The sequence below is a fragment of the Lonchura striata genome, chromosome Z (genome assembly GCF_046129695.1).
Source record: "Lonchura striata isolate bLonStr1 chromosome Z, bLonStr1.mat, whole genome shotgun sequence".
Classification (NCBI taxonomy): domain Eukaryota; kingdom Metazoa; phylum Chordata; class Aves; order Passeriformes; family Estrildidae; genus Lonchura; species Lonchura striata.
Genome location: NC_134642.1, coordinates 34,349,356 through 34,372,482, shown reverse-complemented (window position 1 = coordinate 34,372,482; position 23,127 = coordinate 34,349,356). Strand labels below are relative to the sequence as shown.

At 35.1% G+C, this 23,127-nt stretch overlaps 1 protein-coding gene across 1 annotated transcript in view; it reads right to left on the bottom strand.

Annotated features, from left to right (window-relative positions):
* HCN1 (hyperpolarization activated cyclic nucleotide gated potassium channel 1) overlaps positions 1-23,127 on the bottom strand; it is a 191,503-nt gene that overhangs the window by 59,696 nt on the left and 108,680 nt on the right. The window contains exon 4 of the mRNA XM_021553855.3: positions 7,728-7,946. Coding sequence (XP_021409530.1) covers positions 7,728-7,946 — 219 coding nt within the window. The remainder of the gene's footprint in view (positions 1-7,727; positions 7,947-23,127) is intronic.

The window sequence follows — 23,127 nt, the reverse complement described above, 5'->3', positions numbered from 1 at the left end:
CTTGTGTTTTGTTCCTGTCTCTTTTTTTAATTATTATTTTAAATCTATTTAATGTGGGAACCTATGGTAATTATTGTGGAAAGAAAGCAGATTGTGTGCAAAATCTGACTTTGGAATAACTTCATGTCTTCACAGCTAATTGTATATAGTCATCATGAACACAGTTGCAATTGTAATGAGCTTGCTCTGCAGTTTCATATGGAAAACCGCTAGAAACCTAATCCATAATGCAAGACAGCAGAACACTTTATAGGTAAATTACCCACAACACAGCAATAAATCAAAGACAGTCCCATCTGTCATTTTAGAAGCAGTGGGAGTCTATTACAGTTTGGCACAGGTATGATGCAGCCGGGTGGAGAGCACTTGGCTTGCACAGTACCTGCTGCCGGGAGGGACCAATCACCTTTTCAGAGACGAAAGGCAAAAATCACCAGCCCAATTACCCCAGCAAGAATGGCTGTAATGAGAAGCTGAAACACGATAATGAAGTATCAGGACAAAAGAGTCCTGAGTCTAGTCTAGTGAGAATGTTCTGACTAATTTAAATTTCTCTCCAAAGTCTTGCCCTCAAAATAAACATCATATTCAGTTCAACCTGTAGAGAAAAAAAAAAAAAATTTTTTTCCAATGTTGCATCATTAAAGGTGAGTAACTTCTGATTTTTGATTGGAAGAGGGAAAATATTTTTTCCTTACTGTCTGCAATATTATTCTTTCCTGTTTCAAAAATTGTGAAGACCAATGTCAATATCACAAGTATGTGCAGCAAAAATTCAGGTAATCATTATAAACAAAAAACTGATAAATATGAGAAAAAGAAAGTATGTGATGGCAGTGAATGCCTTATCATGACACAATAAATATTTTCATGCTCAGTGAATAAGCTACTGCCTGCAAACCCACACTAGTTCTCATGGCTGAGAATTTACATATTCATTTATATGTCAGTTGATTTCATGATGGCCTTAATTATGCATCAAGTTAAAAGATGCATATAAATAAAAGGATTAATGTACCTACTAGTTCTATTATGTGCATGTTCTACCAAATAACAGGATGCATCCTGTGAAATAAAGTATCTGAAAACATTTTTCTGAGATTCAGCTGTTTTTTTTCCCTTCCAGAATACTGACTGATACCAAGTATCTTTTAATAGCTTCCTTTGTTCTAATAAATGTCATTGCTTTCTGCAAAAACCAATAAGACCCACAAAAGCCACAAATACTACATCTGTCCATTTAGGAGTCTGTGACCTGATATTTGCAAAAACAGCATAAAATTATTTAGAAATAATCCTAAAGACAACACTTTCAAACCCTTTTCTAACTATAAGACACTCTGGACTTCCAAATAAAATCACAAATCCAGTAATTATAACTACCAGAAACAACCCACAAATTATGATGTGCAGTGACTCCCAGTCATGCCGAAATATTTAGGGAAAAAATGAATTTTCTTGTTCACAATACTGCGATGAATATATGGCTTTTGATAAAATGAATCATTTTATCATTTCAATAAAATGAATACTTACTCTTGAGGTCCTGACATTAGCAACTCTTGTACTTGATCACTTGATAAAACACTTAAAAATTCTTTACTATTTAAAATGCTGCACTATGGCAAAGCTGAATAGGATATACATCTGTGTAAGCTAATGAGAATTTTCTAAAAATCTGTAAAAACAGAATCTGCAAAAATGTTTTGCTTTATTTTCCTGTTTTGTTTTGGGGTTTTTTTTGGTTTTATTTTTGGGGTTTTGTCTGTTTGTTTTTATCCAAGTGAGTCTAAATCCAGGATAAATTAAACCACCCCTAATTTTCCAAAATAAATAAATCCTTTGGTGTGGCAAGTATTCTGTGCTGCATAGAAAATATAAGATTTATCTTCCAAGTGGCTCACCTTCTTCAGCAGTGACATGACATGACTTATTGCTAAAATTATGCTTCATAAATGAAAACAGGCTATTTTAAGTAAAGAATCACAGAACATTTTTATGTTACAGTATTGTCAGACATTCTAAAAACTACTATCACCACCAGACTTCCATTTTTAAAAAACATGTGTAAACCATGGAAAGCTACTGAACTTAGAAATCAGTACTTAATAAGTACTTTGCTGCTCACATCAGACGAGATCCAGGAATAACATTCTATAACTCCACTATTGCAAGTTCAGCTGTGTGTCTAAAATTCATGTTCTGCAATTTGCCGTTTGAACATCTGTTCCATTTAAGACAAAAAAAAAAATTCATAAGACTAAATTTTCAAAGATTTTATGTACGGCATATAATATGTAGGCATTGGAAACTTTATTGGTTTCACTCCATTTCATCTGACGCAAATCCAATATGGATGTTTGTATTTAGTTTAATAATATATATATACCACAAGCTGGTGGAAGCCTAGATAAATAGTGATGTGGTCTTGAGTTTGCCACAGCTCTTCTTTTCCTTTGAATTTCTGTCATGACCAAAACAGACATTTCCCAGACTCGTGGATATACACAAATCCCTGATACTTACAGATGACATAGTTACAAATATCTAATTTTTTCCAGAAATATTTCCTAAGAACTGAAGTAGTTCTAATGAACATGCCAAGAGCTTGGTATCTGCCTTGTTCCACTTTCAGTTTAGCAACCAATTGCTTGAAACTCAAGAAAACATGGAACTGAATGATGTCTCCAGTTCCTCTTTAGGAAAATGCAGAGGTGTCACTTGCTGGATGAGTGGCTACCAAGTCTTGATTTACTCCATGGCAGAGCCCCTCCACTGCACCCTAAAACAACTGCTCAGAGAAGGAAGCTCGAAGAGGTGGCCCCCAGTTTTGGAAGGGAGGACCTCAGCTGTATCACTGCCCAAGGTGAGGGGGAACACACACAGCCTCCTGGAGGGGCAGGGAATTGGGAACCTGTTCCATCCACAGCTCCCCCGGAACACCCCAAGTGCTGCTACCTCTTGCAATCCATATCGAGTACCTCCCCACAGCCTGCGAGGGCAATTTAGATATCGAAACTGGAGCTGTGAGGGACAGACTTGAAAAGCTGGTGCAAGGCCTCATGCTGCAAAATTTAAAGCCGCCCAGCTGTCCTAATTCTGTTGTTCCTTTTTAAATGTTTCTTCTGATGCTTAAGAAATGAAAAATGGGCAATTTGAGCTCCAAATCCCAATGCTAGCTATATAAAAATTCATAATATCATATAATTGTGTAGTAATTGTTTACTACTTACAACTTACCGGTAGCTTTTAAATTACCTTTAGATACAATTGTTGCTTTTTCTTTGTTAAAAAGGTACATTTAAATGATTTTCTTTTTTTTTTTAACTAGACTGATTTAACTGAAGACATACTAAAAGATCATAAATTAAGAGATAAAACAAAAGCAAAATACGGCGTTAGAAGATGTCGTTTGGGACATTTGAGACAGTTGTAATTTTTTTCCATTTCCTATATGTATATAATTGAATTAAACATTTTTATGTTTCTCATATTACTTGCAACTGGCAAAACTGGTCTAATTCTTTATTTTTTAATATCTTGTGTGGTTTGAGTTTTGTTAGAGAATACAAATTACACAAAATGATAGCGTAAGGAAAATGGAAAACGATAACATAAGGAAAACTAAAATAAAGTTAAATAATAACCTCCCCAGCTAATACCTGGTATTTTATCAAACAAATTTAACAATCTTTATGCTATGAGACAAACTGTATGCCACTACAAATCTTCCCTCTAATTGTTTGTTGTTCCTGGATATTTTTTGCCTATGACAGAATGTAATAGAGAAAATATTAACCTATCTCAATCATGAAAATTCTTTGACACTCACAGCATTATGTGAACATCTTCCTACTAGGAACTGCCAACATCTAAAGGAAGAAATATTTAACTAATGATCTTCACCTCCTTGTCAAGTGACTTCATTTTGCCTTCTTTGTTTCACACTAGATTGTTAACAAGTTCAGCATATTGCATTTCTGGTTCTTTCAAATAAATGCCTTTGCTAAGGCAAAAATCTTTGAGATGTGCTGACTTTCTAGACATTAGCAAATGTCAAAGGTGTTGTCACTTAGCATATTGGTTTTAGTTATTACGGCATTCCTCTTTGACTTACACCAAAGTCAGGAAGGAGGATGCTAAAATGACATTAATTAGTTGATTTATTCAGTGCTTTCCTAAGGTAGAATGGTCCATCAAACTTTATTACTGCAAAGAGAATATGGATTGAGTATACCTGAATTGGACATCACTCTCCTTTCTCAGGTATAAGCCCTTCACTGCATACATACCAGGATCTGTGGATGTATTAAATCTGAGACACTTTTTCTTTCCTGTGAGAATAGTTCCACTACTTCAGCAGAAAAAAGCCTGAACTTTTTCAGTCACCAGAATGTATCAATGCATTCTTTGTTGCACAACTTCTCAGTGTACAAGTGCATTGTCCATCGCCTACATCTGATGGCTTATAATCACTCTTAATTTTTCTGATACATTTTGGTTTTGACCCCTCAGAGTAAACCTGTGGAGCAGTATTTGCTTCCTTAACATATTTTGATTTCCCTCAGCATGCAATATTTTGCACAGGTCAAATTCTTTGACAGTGTTTGACATTTGGCTTAGTGAAATATTGTTCTTTTCTTCCTGTGTGTAGGTCTTCGATTCTGAGCTATGTTTGTGTTAGTTTTGCATATCTTGAGCTTGGGAAGGACCTGAATGAGGAAGATTTCAGCAAATATTTTATTTCTGGCTGCTTTCAGTGTGAGAACAAGAACTTTACTAACTGATTGCATTCCATAGATACATTTATGTTATTCAGAGACTAATCAAATAACAATGTCTTTCTTCCTTCACTATCATTCTGTGTTGTCTAGAAATTCATAATAATTTCAGTTTTACATAATTGTTACAAGAAAAAAAAATTGATCCAGTAAATATACAACCCTAGATATATATGTCTAAAAAAAGAAGTTGATCCTGGCCCTTAAGTCCAAAAAAAATCAAAGAAGTCTCCCTTTACTGAATTTTTAATCTCAGAAGAAAAAAAAAAAGCAATGAACTATGCAAAAATGGATAATGGAGTATATTAAAACTCTGAAATCTGTAGCTGAAATTTCATCTACCTTCTTCTTAAGTGTCAGATATGTGAAATATAAAAAAAATTTATGTGCCAATATTTTAGAAAATATGATGACAAAATGGGTACCACAAAATGATCTTTGAAATGCCCATTTATCTAGTTTTCAGAGTGAGTAAATAAATATATTGAATACCCTTTAAGAATTTGTAGTAATGACTTGTAATTCTTATGCTATAATCAAATATGTAGTTTAAAATATGATTAAACTATGATAAAGAATTGGTTAAGAATGTACAGACAAGTCCGTATAGTTGTTACACCTAATAATGTATATCAGTCAGTAGAAAAAAATCTTTATTCAAGGCATCCTTTATCTCTTATCTAACCCTTAATAACCAGTATAAAAATATGTTCCAGAAAATAGGAAACATTTTCCCTAAAGCATAGGAATATGCACTTTCTGGCTAATTTCTTAAAATTCTTATTGCCATGTTATTCTTTACCTCAGAAGTCGGGAAATAAGAAAAAAAAAACAAAAGGAAAAATGAATGTGTTGAGAATTGCAGGAGTTGAAAAATCCTGGATATTTCTACGCTAATATTTAACAAAGTGTGTGCATAAAATCAAAGAAAAAACAAATAAAAAAATTTGTTTGTGTGTGCATAAAATCAGAGAACAAATGAATAAACAAAAAGTTTTGTTTGCTGTTTTGCAAAAAGATGAGAAATGCAATACTGCTTGACTGCTGCTGGATTCTAATTTACAAAACAAGTGAAAATTCCACTGGCTTTACTCAGCACAGTTTAAAATACATGGATATTTTTACACCTGCACTATATTTCTGATGATCAAAATATTCTGATATACTGCTGCAGCCAGCAAAGTCTGATGATAATGATTCACATGGGATTTCAGGTGTATAGTGACATTTCTTCTGATTTCTTAAATCTGTGTATATGTGTGTATGCATCTTGACCCTAGCCTGTAATGAAATTGCAGTCATAGTTAATGTTCATGGTTATGGGCCTTCTGTCCCACAGCTTCCTAGAAATGCCTCATTTGGATAAAATTATTTTCCTTCTTGTTCACAGAAGAGACCTAATGAGCCAGTTGAGTTAGGTGACCTACGAAGATTAGCCCTTTGACATTATACTGAGATGAATATGGGGGTTTCACATGGTCACTGACAGAACTCATTTGGTTTTAATGATCGTCTCTATTCTCTTTCTAAACTTCTTATTCTTGCTTATATTTTATGACACTACAGTGTGTGAAATTTCTTGCTTGCAAACTTGTTTTGAACAGCTGTTTTGTTAGCCACAAGCTAATTTTTCTGTTAGTGAACTTACAGCTCATCTTACCTCTTCCTGTCTCTCACATATTGAACCCTTGATCTGGATGCAATTTGAGCGTAACAAAACTGTATATAAACCCTTCTTCATCCACACATTCTCGTTACTTCCCTCTTTGCTTCTTTGTAAAGAAAATCCCCCAGTCCATCCTACTGTTTTTTTTCCCCTCTCTTGCCTAGCCAATTCAGGTCATTCCTCTTCATCCTCAGCAGATGCCAGGGTCACCCTCTCAGCAATTTAGTCTCTGCCAGTTTTCTCCCTCAGGTTTGTTTTACATCATACTATGATTTCTGCCCAGTTTGCCTTTTTGGACCTTGTTATGGACACATGCCAAATACTATTGCCCAGGCTGTACTTTTTATTTGCTGATGTGAACTTTGATTTCACTACTTTGCTCAGCTGACCTCTCCCCTGGCATGGCTCCTCCAGTTCCCTATTTACTGTAACAATGAATTTTGTCATCTTTTAAGTACTTCAGTAATTCTGCACATTCTTTTTGTCCCTTCCTGAAGTTCTTTCTGATTCTTTTTTCCTTATGCCATCATTCCTAGCCGTATCTTCCAGTTTCATGTCTTGGTCCACATCTGTCTCTGATTTTTATTACACAACTGACAGCTTTAATTAGTACTTACTTCAGAAAGATCCTACCCTGTACCCATTCATGTGTTTTTAATTACAGTCTTACACGGAATAAAACAACCTTTTACTTCCTGCTTCATAAAGAACTCTCTTGCACTAACCCTACTCTACTTTTCTTTCTGACCTTGGAGAGGACCTTACAGGTCATGGATTCACATGTAAACAGTACTGTTACTAAGAAAATGAAGACCACTTCTGAACACTTCTCTGAGGCAGCTGCAAACAAAACTAATTTATTTGGTCTGGTTGTCATTTAAAGGCCTTTTAACATGTTTGAGGGTGATCCCTGAACTGCACTCCAAAGGAATGACAGGAAATAATAAAGACATGCCCAAGCTATGAAAGTCAAGGCCCTGGTTCAAGCTACCTAGATCAAATACCTACAGAATGTAGTAAAGGGATACAAAGCAAGTCTGAAGCAAGGGATAGAATTTTCACTGGTGAGTATAAAGGAAGTTAAACATCAAGAACCGGCTGCTCTCTAAGCAAAGTAGGTTCCTGCAAAAACATAGTGAACTTGTGGGGTGTTCTGAACTCCTTTGTGTTCAAAGACATCTGCCACAGGCTTCACAAACTACTCGATCATTTCAAGTAAAGAATGAAAACATCTCATTAATGCATTTCAGAACCTAAGGAGTTATGAGAAAACGAGTTACCTTTTCTTGGTATTGTCGTCGCGACGAATCCAGAGACTGAATGAGGGCAGTGGCATGACCAACAAACATGGCATAACAAGTAGCCCCCACAATCATACTCAGCATCGTTATCCAGAGGTCGGACATGCTGACAGGGGCACGGGCTCCATAACCAATGCAGAGCATGTGGCTCATGGCTTTGAAGAGTGCATATGAGTACTGCTTTCCCCAGGAATCATTCTGCAAGAAAAGAGACAAGTGACTGAGCCTGCAAGCAGCTGGAAAGAAAAACACATTTGTACCTCTTTAATGGGATCATAGACTGCTGCCTCTGAAAGAGTAGTTGGGTAATGTATACTCTATGTTTGAGAAGAGATAGTCCTTCTAAATTAACTGTTAGATAAAGCGTCAGAGATTCTGACAGATAATACTTATCACAGTGAAATGAAATAAAATTGACTATTTTTTATACATTATTATATTCTTAAATGTGGGTGCTATCCTAATTACAAGGAGACTAAAGGTCAATTATATTTTACAACCCATGGCAGATGGATTAGAAAAAGCTGAGTACTCAGACTTATTAGGCACAATAAGGTGATATTTTGTTTTAATATGCAAGTAAATACGCCTATGGCCCTATTTCTTTCTTTTTGAAATTGTCAATTTTAACATACAATCTTAGTAGGTCTACCTTAGATCTACCTTAGTAGATTCCTTTAATTTTTCAAGGACAGAAAAAAAGAGTATTATTTATTGCAATGTCTGCTTATCCTGATTTTTTTTTGTTGTTTTTGTAATACTGTGTTTATATTGGATTAATCTCAATTGAAGTCTGTTTATCCTGCACCATAGCAAACCTATGTTCATAGTCACAGTTTGTGAGTTTGTGAAAGTCAGCTCAAAAAAAAAGGTGATGCCTAGGTCCTGTATTTCTGATGTGCAGCTACTCCTTCCCTGTCTCTCTGGTAGATTAGAAAGACATGACTTCTTGCTCATAAGCTTTTAAAATTGCAAAGATGTTGGCAGCATCCTCCCTTCAGCTTTACATACAGACAGTCAAAGGGGCTGTTACCAGCAAAAAGCAGACACCTTAACACATTCCAAAAAGCCCTGGGACTCCTTGTCAGATTTTTCTGTTTTCCAAGCCAAAAGAATGAAACAAGAACAAGGAGACAAACAGTGCTTGCAGGCACGCAGCACACATGAGAAAACACAGTATTTACCATGAAATGAAGTGAGAACAAATTCAAAAATTAAAAAGTAAAGAAGGAGAAACTGGGATGACAGAAGAAAGATTAGTCAGTTATATAGTATAGTGACTAATATACAGGACCAAAATTTGTTAACATAGATCTCCATATCTGCAGTAGCATTTATATATAAATTTTTATATATTTTTTTTATGTATGACATAAAAATATTTGTGTCTCTCTTCTACTGATACAAGTTGTACTCAAATGCTCTAATTTCTCAAAGAGCTGCAAGCTTGCTCTCTTGCCATTTAAATGCCAAGGTTACTAAATATCCTTGTGCTTCACATGTATTAAAATGCTTTTTCTAGACCTCCTATTAGCCTAAATAACTGGTAACAGAAGATAAGCTGCCAATTGTTGTATTGCAGTTGACATAGTTAGTACTTATTCACTAATGCAATAATTTAAAAATTAATGGTTTCCCTGTACTTAACACTTGTTTCATGTTGTAAGTCAAAATCTCTTCATTTTTTGTGAACTGTTACCTTTTCACAAGTTAAAATTTTGTGTCATAAAAACAGCTAAGGAATAGGTTTTGAGTGTCTACACTTCAAAAAGAAAGAAAAAGAAAAAAGAAAAAATAGATAGCTTAGATAGCTGGAAGACAGGTAGTGACTTATAAAGAAGTAAGTTTCCTATTGTTTCAGACCTTTTAAAAATACTCAAAAAATGAATGACATGAAGAAAATTCCCAAAAGAAATTTCAGTCCAGGACTCAACTATCTAGTTTGAGCACAAAAACATCTTGCTGTTGGGGTTACTGCAGATATTCTAATGCAAATTCCGTATTGCTCAGGAAAGCAACTTAAAAGAATTAAGGCACTGTTTATTTTGAGGACCTTTCCCTCCAACTGTCATGAAACTCCTTGTGAAGAAATAACTAATAAGGAAACTTTTAGAGACCTGTGTCAAATTCTTTAGCAGTTGCGCTTTGTATAGATTAAATTGGGAAAACAATAAACTGCATACTGGATGAAATATAACCGGGGTCTTTCAAGGATACAAGTAGTGCAATTAAAACCACAGTATTCACGAGGCTGTAAGATCAAACCTTCAGTTCTTGTAGGGGTCTGTAAAATGGATCTTTCTCCTAAATTTATTAGCATAAATATTATAATTATTAAACAAAAATAAAAGCTAATCTTGATCCTTCCTATAAATATTTTATATCATATCCTTGGTATGATAAATCCCAATTAAAATACCTTTTATAAAATTATATTTTTACACCAAAGTTTCTGAGTTAATCTGAACATTAATGGATTTTATTTCTTGACTGAGATACTTTCCAGGTCTGTGAGTCACAGTTCTAAGTAAAATACCATTGTTTTAAGAAAGAATAAGAAAATGGAAGTGAGGAGTAGCAATAAGCAACAAAATAGAAAGAAGCTTTCCTACTAACAGGGTAACAGGGTGAGTGAAAAATCAACTGAATAATACTAAGGAAGTACCACCAGAAGGGAATAAGTAGGAATAATAGATCTGTAATGACAGAACAGAAATCACTAAAAATTTGCAACAAAAGAAACAAGCATATGTTTAACTATATATCTGCCTTTTAGATATATATAGCTATATATATAGCACCAAAGTGTGATCCAACACCTCAGCCACAACTGCACCTGAATGCAGAGTGCAGGTCACCACCATCTCTAATGGCTATTTTTTTTATACAAAGAGCATCAGCTTATACATGTTACAGGCTAAGCAGATTTCAGTCATTTCTGAATGGATGGTCCTGAGCAGCAGGTCCCCAGACAGGTAGAAAGTCTTTAGCAAAAGAATAAAAAAGAAAGAAAAAACTGACAAAGCATCTGAATTCAGCTTGGATTTGTCTGAGAATTTTTTTGCCAAAAATAGCTTTTCAATGTGTTTGTGCTTCTTTTCTTTAATAATTATGGGCTTTTTGTAAAATCAGGTGAAAAAATTAGTCTTTAGTTTGCATAGGGATATTTTTTAAAAATACTAATCAGCAAATATCATTGTGAAGGCTGCAGATTTCAGTACAGTTACTTGAGTTGTTCAATTGTTTATTCCATATATAAACCACTTAAAAAGAACATTGATTCTAATGTCAAATCCTATACATGATGTATGTTACAACCAATGTAAATGAAATAATAACTATTTAATTATTTTCCTATTAGTCTTGTATAACCTAAGGGTTTGGCAGGAGTAACACTAACTTTGTTTCATTGTGCGGGGTTGGAGTTTTCCACAACCTTGTTCCAACATGCTGCTCTATGCTGTTCAAAAGCAATGTGTGACCATTTCTCTGCCAGCCAACAGTACTACTTTTTGAATGAGAAGTACTTTTGCACCTGCATAATGAAATTTTTGCATAACACATTCACAGATAATATCCCTGAGTTAATAAAAGGCTATTCTATAAAACAGAAAATCCTCATTTTATACAGGCATCTTTTCTTTTATACAATCTTAAATACTAATACTTATATAATTACAGATTAAGTGTTTCCCAAATGGCTATATTCTATTTTTAAGGTATAGATTAAAACAAGAAAAAACAAGTTGAAAATATTGTCTACCAATTAATAAAAAAGGGCATTTAATTTCTAAATTGACAATGGGTTGATCACTGTTTCCAGATTAACAGTAATCAGTCTAAAAGTTTTAAATTAAATTACATTAATTTGGAAAAACTATTAAAGACTGTAATTTTGAGAAATACCAAAGCTGTTTATCCAAGGATTGATTACATAATCTAGCTTGATGACATTAAGAAATCCTCACATTTGTGACACGAATGGTCCCTGATCATTTTTAATTCTATCTGTAACTATATACATTAACTTCCCAGTTATCCTGAAGGACACATTAATTCCAGGGCACTTCTAATCCCTAAAAATCTGTGTCTTTTCCTTCACCAAAGGATGTTATGTTTGTCCCATAATTTCGCATAAAACTGATAAGAATATCTTTTTGTAATATTAACTTTTCACCTCAAAACAAATAAATCACATGGCACTTTCTAAGAGACAAAAACAAAAGACAAATTATTTTTCTAAGGGGATTAAAAAAGTGTTTCTATTTTACTATATAATCTATTGAGGTTTTCATCAGGAAATTTTGTTGTCGTAAGACAAATCAATTCCACTCCAATATTGTAGTTATTCCCTCAGGCACAGCTTATCTTCCCTCAGCCATATCCTTGCACTGAGATATAAATTGATTTAGAAATATCGTAGCAAGGAGACTATTGCACAGACAGTAATGGTTTCCTCATTTTTGCCTCAGTCCTTTTTTTCTTTCACATCACAATTACTGCAGGTGTCACAGAAACGGGTCTGTCAGTTTACAAGGTCATGCTTTGCAATCATGGACCAAAGACTGGCTTAATTATTAAATGAAATGGTTTCTACAAGGATTTTAAACTCATCCTCATTCTGCCTTTAAAACTGAAGCAGAAGTAGGGAAGTAGCTCTCCCTCTCCTCTCTTATCACTCACACCCCTGCCTTTTATGCTCACCATTGTCTTCAGGTTCTCTTGAAAGTAAGTAGCACCTGAAGGAAGATCTCGACAGCACATAGACAGTTAGTCTCTATCCTAGTAAATTACAAAGTATCAGAAAGCATTTCCAAGCTCTAGAATTTGGTTCCCATGGTTTCCCTTTCAGAAATGTGCGGCCATTGGAGAGGTCCCACAGCACTCCAAGCAACAGCAGCTGTACTTTGGAGCTGCTCCAGGTGAGGAACCTTTCCTTCTAGGCTTCACTAGCATGAGCTTGTCCATTGCTGAAACTCAAAAAATATTTATTCTATGGACATAGTAGGTAGCTCCTAAACTAGTCCTACCCCAGTGCCCATCAAAATTGGGAACTATAAATTTACTTATGACTATGAAGGCAGCTAGACAGTCCATAAGTAAGCCCTCTGGTTTTAGCATTTTCATGGGAAGCCATTGTACAATATAAATGTAAAGTTAGGGTTTAAGAGGTTGAAGAAAGCATGAAGTATCCTTGCCTGCATAGTGGCAGAGGCTGTAACACAGGAGTGGTCCTGAGGAAACATCTGCCTAAATTCTGGGGGACATGAGCTACTGCTGGTCAAATTTACTGTAAAAATTAGTCTTTTCCATCAGGAATTCAATTAAACTGTATTTATGTTTTTTATAGTCATATATGTTAGCTGTACACTTAATTGCAAGTCATTGCTTTCAACTGTTTCTAGGAGACTTCTTAAACTTATAATTTAATAAAAAAGGCATGCTAAGAAAAGGCTATAGATTCATGTTAGCAAAATTTTTACCAGGTATGTCTGACATAGCTAGAAAAAAGGCCATGTGATTATTTCCCTGTGTTGACTAGTTATATGCAAGTAACATCAATAGGACTGGGCCTCTGTATTGAATTTATTATTTCCTCAGTAATCCATATATATATATATATACATACATACACACACAAATATACAGATTTATAATTTACATGCTTTTCCATCAGGAAGATGCATAATTCTCTATCTCTGGTGTCATACAGTACATTAGAATTATGCATTAATTAAAATATCAGACAGAAATCACCTCAGCGTTTCAGCTTTTAAAGAAATTATTTGAATTGACAATGAATAATCAAGTAAGCCAATGCAAAACATGTCCAATATTTACTGTTTCAAAGCTCATGCAAGGGTGAATGCATTACCATGTAAAACCTCTAGTTCTCACCACAGCTATTACTACTATGAATATTTTGTTTTCTAAAACTAGTAAACAAAGGCAAGGTGGGATCAGAGTTGGAAGACTAAAAATCTCCATGTTCTAAAATTCTTAAGAAGTGCAAGGAAGAAGAGCCTATTTTAGGAAGTGTGCAAGTAGGTATGATGTAAAACAGAAGCACCCTGAATCGGTAAGCTCAGTGAAATAAGCAGATGTCTTCAGAAGCTTCTGAACATTTCTCTCAGCTGATACGTGCACAGATAACAGATGGTGTAAATGACTCAGCATATACTTTCAAGTGCAGTACTAGCAGGAAAAAAAATTAGAAATTGTTTGGCCCTGCATTCCACAGGAAAAGAAGTTTGGAGGAGCAATGACTAAATATTATATATTTACTCTGTTCAGAGTAGTTACATCACTTTGCTGTCATTGCAGCTTGTTTGTTTTTTGGTACTATTTCTTTGGCACTAGCTATCAAACAAAAACAATGTAGCTTGTGAGATCTTTCCTTTTATTTTGATTATTTTTCCTGATGCAGAAAATATTGAACATTTATCTGCTAATACACTCCCCCATTAAAATCAAGTAGCCAGAGTGTCTACTTGTGATCACACTTCTGAGGTAAGGATGAATAATTTTCATTGCAGAGTAAGTGTGAAAATTCATAAACCGCAGAAGAAGGGCAGATATTTGGTTTATGCACATAGCCCAGTCTTTTACATATATTTGAGGTATTATGTTCAAACAAATAGGCCCACTGCATTCAAAGGGATGAGAAGATATGCTGACAATTTTATATGGGAGGATTCCCTATATACTGCTCAGTATTGTTCTTCATTCTTCGTATCTGTGCATAGTTAGGATATACAGTAGTTAATTTTTTTAGCTGTAAATATAAAGTTACAAAATAATGAATTAAATCTTATGTGAAAAATACTTCTGTTCTTTTGCCTGTCAGTCAGCTCCCTATGAGTCATCCTTTTTATCTGGCCATTGTGCTCCCTTAACTGAACCCAGATGACTGAAGGAATAACATTCCATTGCAAAGGATTATTTTAAAAATAATTTTAAAGGAATTTCATCTTACAAAGATGTTAGAAAGCTTTTATAAAGTTTAAAGTAAAAAAGATTACAAGTACAAACCATATTTTTCCAACATGAAAATTTAACAGTACTAGAAAACATTCCCCTACTATGGAATTTGACTGTCTATACAAAAACCTTTTCCGAAAACAGTGGGTTTGGCTCAAGACAATTAATACTCTCCAAAACAGCTCCTGAATCAGTCTGAGAGTCAGCAGAGGTTTAACTGAGGCCTCTTTGCTTCAGTAATTAGGAAATCCAGTTGCATGGAAGCAGGTTGTGGAAGCAACTGACTTCCACAAGAAAAAACAGACCTGGGAGTATTTAATCTATGGTATCATTACAACTCTCTTGCCAATCAGTTAGTGAAAAAATAAGGGATGAACACTGGTGAAAGAATTCTTCCAAATTGTACCAATTGCTTAATCTTTTTCTTATCTTCTGGAAAAGCAAAATCAGAGTGCAGTGAAGCAGACAGGCATTTTTAAAGGATTTGTGTTTCAGTTCCTTAAAGAATTCTCACAGGCTGTGAACTGATTCTGTAAGAGGGGTGTCATGGAGCTCTTTGCCAACCAGTAATGAGTTCTTTTTTATACGTCTGTTTTCAAATTGATCAGAAGGTATCATCTTTAGCAAAAATTACTGCTTTTGTAGAGCATCCCTTCTCTCCTCATTTGAAATCAATTTCACTATTATATGACATATTTCAAAAAACAGCTTTTACAAATGTTTAGCACTGAAACTTATTAGTTACCATTAGTTATCATTTTTTGGTGCTACATTTTTTTGACACTAGCCATCAAACAAAGACAATGTAGCATGGTAGATCTTTCCTTTTATTTTGATTATTTTTCCTTATGCAGAAAATATTGAACATTCTGCTAATACACTTCTCCAGTGAACAAAATTCCTTACTGAAATTTCTCAAATAAATTAAAAATCTGATCAAGGCATCTGGCTTTTGTTTCCCTTTGTCATAATACACTCAGATTTTGATTATGTTCAAGCCACTCTGATTTTTTATCCCGAAATAAACTTAAGAGCCATTGCTTACAAGGGACTGACTAGAACTGATATGCACTGCTACAAAATGGGAAAATATGTTCTAATCACAGTAAGTATTGTGTGGTCACAGTAAGTGATTACAAGTGTATCTACAGGTTTTTTTCTGGGCAAACAATGCATCTTAAAAAGAAACACTTTCTTACAGAAAAGGAAGAAAGAAAAAACCAATACAATGGCATATCTAATAAGAGAATCTATAAATCCTGCCGGGAAACATTTTTGATGAGAAACTTTGTTCATGAAATAGCTGTGTTCAGGAGAGGTAAAAATTCAGTGTGTGTTAAAGACAAGGTATCTCCTTGCTCTGCTCCTTTCATTTGGTGAAAGGAGCTGGATATAATGTAAAAGAGTTTACTTAACAAGCCTCAAGTATTGAATCAAGCCATTTAAGAAATGCTTTTACAATGCAATCACCAAGAAAAGCTTTGCATTTTTAACATTAGTTATCTAGATAGTCAAGAACAGGCAGATGATAATGTGGGCTTAATATAGAGCAGGTCTGGAAAGCAGCTGAAGGAGTGAAGTGACATAAACCTGACTCGTGACTCCATAGCGTACTGCTTCATTGAAAACTGCTAGAAAGAATCTACACCATCACAGACCATATTTGCAACCAAGTGAGGAAAGGGAACTTGGTAGAAAGAACTTCACCTCTCTACTAGTGAGCAACTCAGACTAGACAGTAAATTATGTGAACCATCCCATTGCAAATAAGATGACAAATGGAAATTATATGGTTTTGGAAGGGAACACTGAGCTTTCTGAGTGCTGTCACCATTCTCTTTGAATCAAAAGGATTTTAAAGCTACTTTTAAAATGGCAGGAAACAAAAAAACCTCACAAGTGGCAGAAAAAGCTATCATTAGGAAATATCTAGGCAAACTTTATACATAATTTAGAAAGTACATACACAGATATGCAAAAAATAATAGTATCCCAGTGCATTCTCACTACTTTTTTCAAAACATTCAAACATTGTCCAAGACACACCTTCCTCCTTGTTCAATGTTTAGGCATAATCTAATTAAATTTATTTCCTTTGTAAATATTTTTAAGAATGTCTTCTTAGAGCAAAAAAAATGGATTACAGTAGATTAAAATGGTATAAGTTGATCTACTCACAAAGAGTCTGAATATATTTTAATCTGCTTAAGAATGAATCAAGGTGAACCGATGCTACTTTGACACAGAGAATCAGCATAACTGTGGGATTGGGATTTGTGAGTTACTGAATTCAGTGACTTAAAACCCAGGTTTTTTCTCTAGTAAAGTGGTGCTTGGTACCATATAGGCTAATTCAAGTATAGTTCTGCTTAATCTAAGGATATAATTTTTACAATGTTTTACTTAAGTAATGATTTTTTTTAAGGCAGAGGATCAGTGCTGGTTTTAAGCTTTTTTTTTCTGTTACTTTTCTTGTCAGTTTTTTGATAAATTTCCTAACCTGATGCCTTTGAGACTCTAGGTTGCATCTGGTAAGTTTACAGCTCTTCAGAAAATTACCTTACTAAATATCTGAGCTCTCAAGAGGCTGATCTGCATTTCTGTTAAATCACAATCCTTCATCAAGTACTACATCCTACAAAAAGCTGTGCATTATTTTATTAGGCAGTGACAGCAGGAAGCAAAATATTTCTGCAGCCGAAAACCTATTTTGGCTCTATGAAAAGAGCAAACCTCAGTGTCAAAGCAAGTAGGCTGAATCTAGGTCAGAGGCTTCTTTTTCCTGAGAACACATCAGAGTTTCCTGATGACCTTTTCTTAAACTCAGATGCCTTAAAACTGTAGGTGCTTACTAGAGTCTGCAAGACTTTCAAGGTAATATATATTAAAAAAATATATTTAGCAGCCTAAATACCACCCACAAAATGATGTCTAGGCATTTAGAATAAAAAGACCTACTCAGTGACTCACAAAAATTCATTTCCCTCCTCTAGCAGAGGGAAATTAATCTAAATCATAGAAGAATATCGTGACCTTGGGGGTATGAATTTTAGACTCTGAGGGGGAGGAAGGGGAACATGCTCCTCTTTTATCATCATTAAGGGAGTTAACAGAGCACCTGAGCGATCCTGTAGTATTCACCCAAGAGGTGTGGAGCACACAAGTCCCTGTTCCAGCTCTAAAGACAGTGTTCATTCCATGCCCACTTGGTCACTCTGGGCTTCCTCAGGTACAGTCAGCCCAGTGCAGGGTGCAGCCATCAAGGTCAGCTTGACACTGACAGTATGTGACAGCATGTCAGAGTAATGATCTTGTGACACCATGCCTGTGCTTCTGGAAAAATATGAACATTTTTGCGTGGTCATGCAAAAAATTACTGGGCAGACTACTAGAAGAAATACATAGTGATAGTTATTCAACACCTGGATACCAGACTGGACCCTCAGCAAATTTCTGAAAACTGAAGGAAACATCACCCTATGCTTCCTGTGGTTTTATCTTTCCTGGGCATCCTCCCTTGCCATCCTCGAAAAGGGAAAAGCGAAACTGCAAGGAGACACACTGCTGGTCCCACCTAAATAAATTCCCAATAGCTCAACCATCAATTGGGACACATTCAGTTTGTCTTTATATTACTCTTGTTTCCCTGTCCAAATTTCTACCTGTTTAAGGAAGTCCAGAGGAGGCCCACAAAGATTATCAAAGGGATGAACCACGTCTCCTATAAAAACAAGCTGAAAGAGTTGGGATTATTCAGCTTGAAGCACCTCTGGGAAGATCTCTTAGCAGGCTACCAGTACAAAGAGAGAGCTTATGAAAAAGAGGCAGAGCAACTTTTTTACAAAGGCGTGTAGTGATAAGACAAGGAGAAATGGATTTAAACTGAAAGACAGTGGTTTTAGATTAGATATTGGATATATAAAGAAATTCTTTACTGTGAAGATGGTGAGACACTGGAAAAGGTTGCCCAGTGGCAACCTTTGTGGATGTCCCCCCACCCCTTGAAGTGATCAAAGCCAGGTTAAATGGGGCTTTAAGCCATCTGGTTTAGTGGAAGGTTTAACTTTTCTTTAGCCAACTTGCCCTCTCACAGTTCCATAGCAAGTATTTATTAAACAAGTGTTTCATCCACAGAACAACGGTAACACCATATAACTATTTAGAAATGGTTGGAAAGCCCATGGGAAACTTTCATACCTACAATATAAAAAGTAAGAAAGTCTCTTGCTGCAATTAAGAATTAAACTACATGCTTTGATTACAGGAAGACCCGCAAAATAATAATTCAGGGCAACTGAAACATCAACCTGGTGAGTGGTTCATGGGAACCCAGGTTCTTCAGTGTAGATACTGAGGATGAAATGCTCTGACAGAAACAGGTACAGCTGAGGCAGACAGCCTAGGCCAGAGGACAAACCCTGTGGAGAGGCCAGGCATGGGATGTCAGCTCTGATGCTTGAAGGAGAAAGGCACAGCAGGAACACCACAATCCTCAACGATGGACAATGAACAGGAAAAGTGCATTGCACTTTCTTATTGTTTACATGTGGATGTTTGGAGTGACCAGTGGCCTTATTTGTCCTGAGATTTGTTTGTGAGAACCAGCACTAAAAGAGAAAGGCAACCCAAAATTTCACTTCAGCTGACTTCAGGTACTTCACTTTGATAGCTAAGTGAGTTGGCAGGTCTCCTTAGGCTCCCTACACAGTCAGTAAAAATCTGACTTCTGCAGATGGTGATTCAGAGTAGAATGTTAATGCAGGTGTTCTTTATCACCTCCAGGGGAGAATTTCTCTTTCCATAAGCTGTCCAGGATCTTATTCAGCTAAAGCTGCATCCATTATCTTCCTGAGCTTCCCTACTGAGCATACCTATTTTCATGGATAGACTTGACACCCCATTTCTGCCTAGCTCAAATCCAATGGAGAAAATAAAGTTCCCTAGAACAGCTTCTTCTCTCAAGCTCTGCTTTTATTTTACGATCCGTGTTTTTTCTGTTGCAGCTGATCTTTGCAGTCAGATCAGGACATGAGTTTGCCCTTGCAAGTCTGACAAAAGTCAAAGGGGCTCTGTAAGAGGTGCTGCAGATTTGACTTGGTAAATTCTGTTCCAGCACACTGGATTTAATGTAAGCATACTACAGTGAGATGGTATCATAAACCACAGATAGGAGCAGGTGAAAGACATAAAAAAATTCCAAATGAGAACAGAGGAATGCTTAGAATGCAAACATCATGATTATTTACTTATATGGATAAAGTTATACAGCAGAGAGAATGCAGTGAGAGAAAGGGTTCTTGGATCAGGGATATTTGTATATCTATTTATTGAAAGTATGACATTTACCTTGCTTATAAAAGGTTGGAAAGGATGTTAAACTGGAAACATCTAAAAGGACTCAGATTCTAAGGAAAATAGCATTGCATTTTCTAACATGCAAACAGTTGAAGACCTTTCTTACCTAGAACCTTCATGATAATTGGGAACCCGCTACATTTCAAGATTGATTTTAAAAATATGATAATACACATCATATCAATTTAATGTTAAGTAGAATCAAAAGAATAGCCCCTTTTTTTAGTTTTTTTTAAAGTTAGTTTGTCAAAACAAAGTAAGAGAACCACTCCCTTCAGACAGGTTCAGTTAAGCTTGTCTTGAAACACAGCAATGTTTGAATCTTTTAATAAATCTAGCAAACCATGGCACTCTGCACATATATGGCACTCATTCTGAACAGTGACAAAAAACAATCTTTTTGTTTTTATAGCAACCATGATTTGCATCCTCCAAACACATAGGGTAGACAACTTTAAGCTGAGTTACAGATAAAAACAGTTTGCAACTCCCTTGTAACCATTCCAGAGTGATTTTTCTTTTCATTTAAATTAGGCTTCAAATGATCTTGAATATAATCTGTGACTCTAATTTCAGATCACATGGCTATTTCTCCCTTCTGAAGTTCACATCAAAAATCCCAAAATTTATGTTAAAAAAATAAAATATACTAAAGTATTTTTCAAATTCAACCTTTACACTCAAAGGCGTGATAAGGAACACGGTCACTCAATGGAAGGAAGGTCATCAGAGGACATACATCAAGGCAGCTTTCATTCTTCAAAACAACAAAATACCATGCTTTTTTTTTTTTTTTTTTTTTTTTACTATCTTTTAAAATAAAATTGAGAGTCATTATTGATTAGAAACACACATTATATTGCATTTGGGTGTGTTTTTAATTGATACCACATGTAGTTTCTAATTGAGATTTTGCATTCAATGTTACTACTGTAAGTGAATATGGCATTTAAATGGCATTTTTTTGTCTTTAACATCATTAATGAGAAAAGTTTTTAGAGTATGTTCTAGATATTCTACATAGTCTCTGGGCAGAAGTCTATGTATTTACTGCCTTTGTAAGCAGTGAGCACTTTCTTATACCAAGTCTGAAAGATTTAAAAGCAAAAGAATAAAAACAAGCTTTCTTAAAGCCTAGAAACTCTTCATCTTTTATTTATCTGTACACATGCCAACTTTATATTTCCTCAAACCATGTTGCAATGGTTGAGTGCACTGGCTCATGCTTAGAAAAAACTCAACTTCTACCTCAGATGCTCTATTTCTATTTAAACTGTCGCATTGCTTCTTCCTGCTCCCCATGTCACTCTGTATGTGTGGGAGGGCTTTCTTCACAAAAATTCAACAAGAGTGGCTTAGGTCTAGTATATTTTATTGATCTGCAAAAGATGTTTACTTAGGAGCAATACACCATTGAATCTAAAGGCACTTCCTGTCAGCATTTCTATGTTTCCATAAACAGCTTCTTTGTCAAGACACAAACTGCAAAAACAAGGGAACCTCATCCTTGCTTATTTATACAACTCAGAAATTAATTCATTCATCTCAAGTTTTTTATGCACAAAACTGTATGTAGCAGCAGGATGGTCTTGCTGCAAGAATAAAGCCATGATAATCAGTGTTAGAGAGTAACAAGAAGGCAAAAACACATTTAAATATTCTGTACTGCATCTGTGTTTCATACAGAGAGATGCTGGTACAGGACAGGCAGCATTTAGGTGAATGGCACGGGCTATGAGAGATCATATAGAGACATCTGCACAGGCCCAACAAATTCCAGGGTCAAATCTGTCCTTACTTACTGGAAATGTAGTATGCCTACCCATTGCTCTTGAGTTTACATTTCCATGGTGAGTTCTTGCATTTTCTTATCACACAAATCTTAGTTTTATTTTGCTCCCAGCAAAGACTTTTATCAAGGATGATAAACTTAATTTCTTAACACCTGGAAAAAGCTATTAAAATAGATAGGAAACTCCCTCAAATATTCTTCTGTAAACATAGTTATAGCACCATTCAGCTGAGTTTAGGTCTGCCATAACTTTTCTAGTTGTATCTAAGAGGAAAATTTAAAATCTTTTACTATTAGAGATAAGCAGAGGGGTGTTACATATTACTGCAAAGAGTGACAAATGAGTGGTGTACTGCCTTTATTCCTAACCAGTACTCAATTACTCTTCAGAAAACTGAGCTAGCAGTCTGAATGCACTCCACTTGACAACATCACTACTAAGTAGACAGTTGTTCAAAACCAGTTATGTTAATTCTCTCCCTATCTATGCCAATGTAGATAATCCTGTTTTGATTATATGTACTATTGTCAAAGTGCTACCCTCAATTGCGAGCTAACTTTATCGTCTTCTGAATATAAAAGATCAAACACAGTGACTAAAATGATGAATGTGATGGATTAGAAATGGAACATGACTCACTCATGAAGAATATGGGCATTATTTTCTTATCTCATTCAAATGCCAGCTGCGGGCTTTCAAAGACATTTTCAAAGCAACTCTCTCAAGCTAGCAGTACCCCAAAATACAGGGAATATTTTCTTATTAAACATGGCCTCATAGTGCATATTTATCTCCACTCCAATCCACTTCACAGGAGACTGTAATGAACATTTTATAATAAGAATCAGTGATTCAAAACAAAGAGAAAAAAATTAAGTTAATGTCAATAATGGTTTTTTGGAATTTGAGGGGAAATGGTTTTACTTTTGCAGCTAAATTAGATATATTATTATTATTATTATATTAGTATTAGTGAGGGTTTTTTTTTTTTTGAGAAATACTAATAATTTTTAAATTATAATATTACTTTTCCCCTCACATGAGGAAAAGAAACCTAGTACAAATTATTAAACATGGCACATGGCCGGAGAAAGTTTCACCATAGGGCTTGATTCTTGTCCTTATGTTGTCAATAATATCTCCTAAAGCATAAATGAACAAATATAAAAATCCATATAGCATAAAGAAAGCAAAATATATATAAAGGGCATTCAGTAGTTTACACTATTGATATTAAAAGTATTCATTGC